Here is a 10428-nt window from a genome sequence, read left to right as displayed (position 1 = left end):
TGGCCCTATATTGGCACAGATCGTTACAGTATTTTGGAGGAACGCCCACGGGAACGTTTAAGTAAATGAAACGTGATTCCTTGTGGCTACAGTTAGAATTTAACTAACGTTAGCTAAAAGATGCGTGGTGCCATTTAGCTAACGTTAGTTTGTTAGTTAAATAGCCGCAAGGAATCATGTTTCACTTACTTCTTAAACGATCTGGCATCCTCCAGCTCCGTTCGTCAAAAATACGCTCGCTCCCGTGGGCAGTTACTTAGCTACTTCCGTTTTCGCTTTCGTGTTGTGTTGCGGCGTTCGTGTTGTGTTGCGGTGTTCGGTTGTGTTGTGACATTTTCGGGTGTGTTGTGGCTTTTGTATTTTGTGTTGTGGCATTTGCGGGTGTGTTGTGGCTTTTGTATTTGTCTGAACCTTCTCGGCCACCGTAGATAAGTTCCTCAAAGTGCTTCCAAAAAAAGCTTGCAGGAATAGTTCACAGCCCTTTTTAAAAAAAATAGCTGGGTCCTAGGATGAATAATTACGGAAAGACACAAAAGGGAATCCTCCGTTGTTTGTCGCCACATCCAAGCTTTTAGGGAGACAAGTCATTCAAATCACACCCCTCCAGCGGTTTTACTCTGAATTCACCGGGTCCAGCCATCCTCAGCACCTGACCCGCTCTACTCTAAGTGGGGAAAACAACAGTCATTTAGCCTCCCTTTCTACGTGAAGCACAAGTCGTTTTGAGAGGAGACCTTTTTACTGCCAAGTAACTGCTGCCTCTACATCTCCAGAGGCCAACCGCAACCTCAAATTCTACTTAAGCCCCTAACTGTTGGCCTGCTCTTTCCATAGCTGGTTATTAGCAGCTCCACTCAGGCAATATTTATGCAGCATGATCATTGATATTTTTATTTTATAGTTTTATTTTCATATCTGAACAAAAATATATTGCACCACATAATACAAATGTGGTCCTAATCATAGTTCCCAACTATTTATTGTATCTACGGTTATTTTGTTTTTACATTTATGATTATTTAATTTCCTCCGTAACAACATTTAAGGGACATGACTACATACATCTGTATGCCGATTGAGAGAAAACAGAAACCGTGAGACACTGTACACCTGTGTAGGTAAACAGACTTCTTGTGTTTTATGTGTTATGCACTTGATTCACTCCAAGGAAATTATTATTTGTATTATCATATATCATGTGTTAGCACCTTGTCCACTTAACTCTCAATGCTGTGTAATACTTTCTGCCCCCCCCCCCCCCCCCCCCCCACCGGCATCTTAGTGGAAAGCTTGAGGGAGGCCATAATAGGATGGAGCCAGACCAGGTAGCGAGGTAGGTTGTGTAGTGAACCATGCCGGGGACAGGATGAGTACGCTGCCCATCTTAACCTATATGTCCTCCTCAGGCTCGGCTAATCCTCACAAGGTTTAAGTAACAGGCCGCTCATAGAGCAACCATCCAGAGCAGGATGAAGAATATGCACGCTAATGTGCCTCTGCTCAAATTATCAACCAATCTGTTAGTCACCCTTGGCACCACTGTATCACTTAAAACCGTTTGTTTAAGGCCCTATTGGGCGCACAGATTTGGGACATTTACACAGCTCAGCAGGGATCCCAGAGTCACGTGGAATCTCATGTCTTACCACACGCCTGTACTGACCTGGTCAAAGATGAAAACTTTGATCTATTTTCATCCACTCAGGAGGCTTATGTGCTTTACTGACACTATGATCTATTTTAAACATGATTTACATTTAAAATTCACGGCAGTCTCTTTAAAGTTCATCTTTTCCTATGAGGTGTTTTGTGTCTTGTCTTCCCCTTTGCTCTGTGCAGACGTCTTCCTGGGCTTCAGGTCGAAAGGTCTGCAGCCTCTGACGCCAAGGAAGGCTTGTGATCTTGTGAAGAGCACTAATTGCTTGAGACCATTTGAGAAAGGATTAGCTAATATTTTCTAAGGTGTATTGCCAGGTGTAAATCCATTTGCCAATTGATCACACTGCATTTGCATAAATATATATGCTCTTTTCACACATCAAACATTTTCAATAAAAACTTATACACCAAATATAAATGGCAAAAGATGGTGGAGAAGAAAACACATATTATAATACTGTTATCTCTCCCTTCTCAAAAAAAATGATAGAGATGGTCTACCACATGTAAGCCAATGCTTTTAACAACTTTCATGTGTGTGTGTGTGTGTGTGCACGCAACCAATAAAAGAAGATGCAACACAGCTCATCAAGCTCAAATCATTCTTTTATTGGGTTTGCATCCATTTTCAATTAAATTATTGCCCAATTCCATTTGACAAACCAAAAAACACGGTAATTTTGTTGAGTAGAATTTTAGGAATGTTAGATCTTGTATGTGTTGTCCGCTGATGAATAAGGAGAAATAATGAGAGCTGATGGATTAGAAGTAAGCTGTCTGAAGTACCTGGCCTGTTGAGACTAGGAGGGAGGAAAGAGATGAAGTTGAGGAGGCCAAATTTACTATTTAGACTAAAAGTATTATGTCAGTATTTTGCTCAATATTTCAAAAACAAACTTATTATTTATTTATATGCTTCAATATCTCATGCTAGTGCCCAATGAAAAGGGCTGTGTTACAACAGTTTTCACAACGTTCCTTAGAGGGCCCGCTGTGACCGTCGTCTTGCTCTTTGCAGAACATTTTCTGTTGTCTGCTTCACCATTAAATATATTGTCGAAGACCCAATTGGACTACTGATTGAGACCACAGAACACCATGAACAAATATAGAGGGCCAGAAAGCCTCTTAGGACAGAGCCCGCTTACGATTCCCTTTCCGTGCACAGTCTCCTTGAATAGTCCACACAAAGATCCTTAAGCCCAAATCCCTGCCTGGTATTTAATTCTAAATGAGTAATTACTGGGTGTGTCAGTGTGCCTTAGCTTTGCAGGTAGGCTGGGTGAAGGAGCTCATTTGCAAGCTGGCTTTGGAGGGAATCGCACTCTCACACAGACGAACACATTCTGAAAGACGCTGAGGGTATCCGTGGGGAGCCACTGAAGAGCCCAGTCGCTTAGTGTGGGGGGGGGGAAAGACCACAAACAGCCGCCAAGATGTGTGACATGGGGGGACTGGATAACCTGGTGGCCAACACGGCCTACCTGAAAGCCCAGGGTGGTGACGACAAGGAGATGAAAAAGCGCCGCCGCAGCTTGGCTCTACCCAAGGCCGAGCAGTGCGCTGCGGTACGGGCTTCCCTTGAGAAGGATTTTACATCACTTTGTGAAAGGCAGCCTATCGGGAAAAAGTTTTTCCGTGACTTCCTGGCAAATAATGCTGACTTCAAGCTCGCTGTCGATTTCCTCGATGAGCTGTATGATTGGGATCTGGCCGAAGGCGCAGAGAAAGAAAAGGCCAAGAAGAACATCATGAGCACATACTGCAAGGCCGACTCCAAGACATTCCTGTCCTTTCTCACTGGGGAGGCGCTGGAAAAATGCAAGACTGTGACAGATGCAAACTTTGATGAGGTGATGAAATGCAAAGTCCAAGAAGGTGTAAGAGAATATCTGAAAGACAAACCCTTCTCAGATTATCAGGCCAGTCCATTCTTTGATAAATTCCTTCAGTGGAAAGAGTATGAGAAACAGACCATCACTGACAAATACTTCTATGAGTTCAGAACACTTGGAAAAGGAGGCTTCGGAGAGGTAAGGATGCAAACTCATCATTTTATAAAGTCGGTTGTTATATGTCTGTAGGCTAACTATTTGTCTTCTAACGATGCTTTAGAATTAGGACTCCAGCAGGTTCATTAGATAAAATTGTGTTAACAATTTGAAAATATCTATCTCTAACATATTTTGTTTAATGTATGCCAAAAAGTAAGAGAGAATGACACAAAAACATTATACATACTAAACATGTTGTAATTTTAATGAATGTCCTATTATTATTGTACAGTTAATTGTTGTTCCATTTGCAGGAAGATGTTGGTAGAACTTGTATGATTCAAACTCTAATTAATAGAAACTTTTATTTTTCAGGATTAGGTTGTTTGCAATTAAGATCAAGACCTTATAATCTTTATGTCAGACAGATGACAAAAAATTAAGAATATGAAAGAATTGATTGAGAAAAAATGACTGAATATACGATTAAGCAGTAATTAAATTGTAGGGATGGAGAATAGCAGCTTGTCATTGCACATTCAGAGGATCCACCATCAATCCCTGAGGAATCCCTTTTCTGAGTCAAGGTCTTAGCATCATGCCTCTACAATATATATCTAAAACTAATATACAAATTAATAAATAAAAAAACCTTTCTAAAAATGTAGAAAACAATTCTTAAATAAAAAAATGTTATAGTAATATTTTACAGTATACGCAAACCAAAACAACAGTGAAGTTTCATCTCTAACTAGGTTTGAAATGTTTGCTGTGAGTTTATGATATTGTTGAGAAGTTTAAACAGGAGAATCATTTTTAAACTTCCAGTTTGGTTTTGTTATTTACTACAATGAGGGGCATAAAACCAATATTCTGTATTCAGGGAGTGAATGACACAACGTTTACACAGAAGTAAATGTTCATTAAGAAATAAATTAAAGAAATCAGTGATGTAGATTGAAAATAGGGCCCCAAGATGTAGCATAAGTGTAAATTGAAAAAACTATTTTAGATATATATAACGGTTTTTGCAACTTTTCACAAGGGAATTTTTATTCCCATTAAACTTTCAACAAGAGGAAAAGCAACAATCTGATTTTAGTCTTTGTTTCTTTTGAAAATAGATTATAAAAAAATCAAAGGAGAACTGGTTGGATATTGGTCTTCCTTTCTAACAAAAAATCTCCTTCTCCAGGTTTGCGCTGTTCAGGTGAAGAACACAGGCCAGATGTATGCCTGCAAGAAGCTGTGTAAAAAGCGACTGAAGAAGAAGGGGGGTGAAAAGATGGCCCTTTTGGAGAAGCAGATCTTGGAGAAGGTTAACAGCCTGTTTCTGGTCAACCTGGGCTATGCATACAGTACCAAGACCCACCTGTGCCTTGTGATGACCCTTATGAATGGAGGAGACCTCAGGTACCACATTTACAATATCGGCTATGATGGCAAAGGGGCGAACAAAGGCATTGAGATGAGCCGCATCATCCACTACACAGCGCAGATCACCACGGGCCTTCTGCACCTGCACGAAATGAATATTGTGTACCGCGACATGAAGCCGGAGAACGTGTTGCTGGATAGCTTTGGCCAGTGCCGTCTTTCAGACTTGGGTCTGGCCATAGAGCTTCCTCCTGGGAAGCATGTCACCCAGATGGTGAGTAGAGTTTACACACAACGCTCATGGTAAGGTTGGGAAAACTTTGTAAAGAAGTTCAGTTTGGACACCAAGTCTTACTCTAGAAGCCATTAGGACGCTGCTAACATGAGAGGGCCTATAGCTGGATGATGTCCACAATGACAATGGGACTCATGCAGTGATTTCACATCACGTGTTTGCAGTAAAAGGATTTAATCTATCAACAGATCTAATCTATTATTCAAAGTATTTGAAGTGGCACATGTCGAGGACATGAGCAAGGGGCTCTCCCCTCATTATGAGCCTGATCTGTAAACCAACAAGAGCTTAGTTCGGTCATCTTCTACTTGGTTGAACTTAAAAGGCCACGTTTCGGCCACTCAGGCAAAAAAATGCAATGTAAAGGCACAGGCCGCTGATTGCTGAGTGACCTACATTAGAGTCTGACAATGAGGTAGGAGCTAAAAACTGAAGTCCAAGTTGGACAGACTGTCCATCGTGTTGGATGGTTTCACTTTAAATCCGGACAGGGATTACACGATTGCTTAAAGATGTGTGCAATGAGTCTTTGAATCCATTATGCAACTCATTTGATCCTTTAGCAGTCAGATTATAGCCGGGGCCATTTATAGGCCTCCATTTGTTTTCGGGCTATGTCGGACACCTTGGAGGTCCGGCGCTATCAGTAAGTGTGAGATGATCCCTCAGCCTCTTGGTCGCAGATATTTACTTATTTCTGTCGATTGTTGCCTCAAGTGTGTTGCAATTTCCTCGCATGACACATTTTACAAAGCCGAAAGTCTCCTTTTTGCGACGCTGTCATGTGATCTCACCTGCGTTAACAAATGGATGTTCGGAAAAAAAAAATGATGAAAATTCTGCTGCAGGGTTTTGACAGGGACTTGATGTAGCAAAGAGTAAGCTCTCGGCTCCATGAACATCCAGTAAGCTCATTATCTAATACTCTGATGCTCCTCAGCCAGCCGAAGTGACTGGGCTAACCTCGGGCAAGAGTGGCTTTGGTCCCCTAATCTTCTTAGTGGGCATTACACAAGTCTGTCCCTGATGAGATTGGTCCAGGTAAAAACTTATGGAGAATATATTTAGACATGTTGGTCTGCAAACAAGGTTTTTTTTTTATCAGATCCTTGCAACGTAAATCAGATTAATCATGGTGATAATCACGTATCCTGTATGAACTAACAAATAATTGCTTGACCATGTCCATTCATTTCACAACAACGGAACTACTTATTAAAGTCCAGCGGGGGAGGTTGTAAACAATGCAGTAGTATTATATTCTGTGTTCAATGATGTATCGTTTTTGGCTCTGGTGAACGTGAATGCGTTTGTTATATCTTAGAGGCTACTTATTGTCTGGATCGTACATATTTCAGGCAGACCATCCAGACAGGGCCAGTCTTGCATAAGAGCCTGGACTAATTCAACAACAACTGGTCAGTGTGTAGACGCACACGACTCCTGACAGGTCGTAGGATTAACATTAGGATTAGGCCTGCAGGTGAGGTCACACAAGGAGAGGATAGGAGAGGGAGGGAAGGGAGCAGGGAGAGAGTAAGCTAGAGAGTGACTGGTGAAAGTGTCACACGGGGAGACGGACAGAGGAGATTAGAGTAAAGCTTTAGTAACCAAGACGATTGACCTTTACGACACATGTCATCAATGGGGACGTGTAACGGCTGTGTCTCTGACTGTCCTCTGTGTCCTTTCCAGTACAGGGTTTTGAACGTGGATTATATTCTCGTATATAACACTCTGTTTTATAACAACTTTTACAAGGATGTATAGATGCACCACATATCGAACGCCCCCACACACCTCTTCGCTCTTCCTCCTCCAGGCTGGTACTGGAGCATACATGGCCCCTGAGCTGCTAACCAAAACTCCATACAGGACATCAGTGGACTGGTGGGCTCTGGGCTGCAGCATCTATGAGATGGTGGCCGGCTACACACCTTTCAAAGGCCCGGAGAGCAAAAAGGAGAAGGTGGAGAAGGAGGAGGTGCAGCGCCGCATTCAAAATGAGGAACCAAAGTGGGAGCACAAGTGCTTCGATGCTGCAACCAAGGACATCATCCAGCAGTTCCTCAAGAAGAAAATTGAGGAGCGCCTGGGCATCAAGTAAGTTCTCCTCTTTTAAGATCACCATGTGCTGTTTGTGTGATTGCGTGCTGCACAAATCCCAATCTCAATTTTTGTGAATATTTCTCAAAATCACATTAATTTATTAATATGTTCACTGTATAACTTGGGATTCAGTTTCTTTCTTTGTGTATATAACGTATATAGATTAATATATTTAGTGCCACGTTAGGAAACTGCAATAATGATTTTTCTAAAAATGAACCGGCCGATTAAAGCTTGAGAATCTTGAACTGTAACCGAAATGTTCAATGAGCCAGCTTTGCCACTTTCTTCTTGAGTCATTAAGTCTGACATTGTAGTTTTCAAAGTGTATTTTTTTCTCTCCGCTATTAGAAACAACTTGGAGGATCCCAGGAAACACGACTGGTTCAAGAAAATCAACTTCCCCCGTCTGGAGGCCGGGCTGGTGGAACCTCCCTGGGTCCCCAAACCCAACGTCGTCTACGCCAAGGACACCGACGACATCGCCGAGTTCTCAGAGATCAAGGGCATTGAGTTCGATGCCAATGACAATAAATTCTTCGTGGAGTTCAGCACAGGTGCTGTGCCCATTCAGTGGCAGCAAGAGATGATTGAGACTGGACTGTTTGACGAGCTCAACGATCCCAACAGGAAGGATGGCGGAGGAGATCCGGATGGAGATAAAAAGTCTGGCACGTGTATATTGCTGTGAGAAGTCACTGTTTGGTAGGATTTACCAGTAATAATACTCAATAAATTGTTTTTGTTTTTCAATCAGATGCACACCCATGTTGATTTTGACGAGCGTCTTTGTTAAAAAAGATGAACCATTCTTCTCTTTTTAACGATGCTCAGGGAGACGCACTGCTTTTGAGACGCGTTTGGGTAAAAAATGGACGATGTAATGATGTATTTTGAGCATCATCTTTCAGGTTCACATCTTCTCTTCTCTTTTTTAGATCAATATTTATTGATCTAGACATGAGACCACGTTGACTGCTAGGAGTCATTTGTACAACCTTTACATTGGTGTTAAAATAGCAAGTTAAAGGCCTTTGTGCCGTAAATACTATGATTAGAGAAAACTGTTGAAATTCAAACTTTATGAGAAATACACTTTAAACAGTGTTTTGCAGTAGAAAAACCCGCTAAAGTATTGTGTGGCATCTAATATTAAGCTTTATACCAATTGGAACAAACATGTAGAATAATATTATGGTATCTTTTAATAGTGTAAATGTTACAACATTTCATAGCACTTCCCCTGCTGTGCGCTTTATTGATGCCATCATACAGTCACATTGGTTCTTATTGATTGAGCACATGAGCACAGGGTTAGTTTTAGGGTTTAATATTATATTTTGTAATCCTAAACCTCTTAATTAAGGTTGATTGCTGCCTTGCCATCCAGGTGGTTACTTCCTGAACAAAATTTCAGTTTCATAAAAAAGCAACTGCATTTATTGTATACAAAGAAAGGCATCTATCTTTCTATGTGCATGAGGTGTCTAAAACCTTTGACCGAAATTTGAAAGAACACGATACTGAACACCTCCTCACTGAGTCCCTCGACTGTTGGTGCTATGAGGCCTCACGTAGTGAGGCTGTTGAGCCCTTGGATACAGAGAGAGATGGGAGTGCAGCAGCACATTGCTGCATATGAAGGAGGAGAATTTGGAGGAGTTGGACAACACATTCCTGTCCCAGGCATGTGCAGGTTGTCCTGTAAATGGCCCTGAAACACTGTGATACTTCAGGGTGCTTTTTTTTAGTTTGTGATGAGTGTGAATCACACAAACTAGACAGATCCTCAAAGAGTCCACCGCTGTGGTCATGAAGCTGGGTTTACAGACTTGGGATAGTTCAAAAGAAAATTGTAATTGCTGTTTACTTGTCTCAGGGTAATTATTTGCTTTAAGTTTTAAAATACCAAAATCTTGGGGTGAGTTTCCAGTGTTAATAATATATATATATATATATGATCCATGTACTTGTAAATATAACATATGAGGAATTGCTACTAGACCACCAGATGTAAAGAAATCTCAAATCCTTGAATAAATTAAATATATGACTTTCGCAATGCCTCTTCCCTGATTATGAATATTAATGTATTTATTATTTGTTGTAGATTTCAAGTTTAGCGAGAGCATCTGCCACAGGTATCAGAGAATACAGATAACTGTGCCATGTTACGCACCTCCTCTGTGCTATGTCAACCACAGAGAAAGTGTTGCTGAGGGCTCTGGAGTAAAAACCTAAAAATATCAACTGCATTAATTCCTTTCAAGAATGCTGACTAAAGCCAGGCTGTGCTGCAGGCTTCCGCAAATCGGCAAGTTCAACTCTTAGCTGATAAGGCGATAAACAGCGTTATCCCTGCGCCTTCTTTGCTTAAATCAGCTTCAAATCCCCGAAGCATCTCAATGCTACTGCCAAAGGACGGCTGTCAGTAGAAAACAGAGCAGCGAGGAGCCACTCTTTGTTTTTCTTGAGTAAACAAATGTAATATGAATATAATTAACAAGTATGATTCTAAAAATCAGACAATTGTGTGTGAGTACCGAAAGTTATTTATTCATTTGAGGGAATCTTTACAATAATGGAAATTGTGTTAAAAAACTGCAAATGCATAAACAGACACATTTTGAGAGATCTTTACATTTCAGAATGTAAGTTCTAATCATTTTAGACATTTCCAACATTTCGCAATATACATATTCCAGCGTTCTAACTTAAGTACAGTAAACTTTAGCAGACACAACGTGCTGCAGTTTGAGATATTGACCTGACATGTTCTGACTTATACAGCCAATACAGTCGCTGTGGGAATAGTTTCAAGTTAAGCCATATACAAAGCCATGAGAATGTAGTCTGTGTTTCAGTAAACAACCCAATAATTATAATATATAGGATAAAGGGATATCCTATAGGATATAAGATATAGGTACACAGTGAAGTGAGTATAGTTGGTCCATGCAGCGACCCAAAGGCTTACTTACCTGATCCGGCATT

At 41.0% G+C, this 10428-nt stretch overlaps 1 protein-coding gene across 1 annotated transcript; it reads left to right on the top strand.

The window, feature by feature from the left end:
* Positions 1 to 2953: 2953 nt before the first annotated feature.
* Positions 2954 to 9439, top strand: grk7a (G protein-coupled receptor kinase 7a). The gene is made up of 4 exons (XM_037459277.2): positions 2954 to 3692; positions 4849 to 5304; positions 7148 to 7428; positions 7786 to 9439. The coding sequence occupies exons 1-4, from the start codon at positions 3096 to 3098 to the stop codon at positions 8123 to 8125; spliced, it is 1674 nt and encodes a 557-aa protein (XP_037315174.1). The 5' UTR covers positions 2954 to 3095; the 3' UTR covers positions 8126 to 9439.
* The last annotated feature ends 989 nt before the right edge of the window (positions 9440 to 10428 follow it).

Source organism: Pungitius pungitius, chromosome 15 (assembly GCF_949316345.1).
Source record: "Pungitius pungitius chromosome 15, fPunPun2.1, whole genome shotgun sequence".
Classification (NCBI taxonomy): domain Eukaryota; kingdom Metazoa; phylum Chordata; class Actinopteri; order Perciformes; family Gasterosteidae; genus Pungitius; species Pungitius pungitius.
This window is presented reverse-complemented; position numbering and strand designations above follow the sequence as displayed.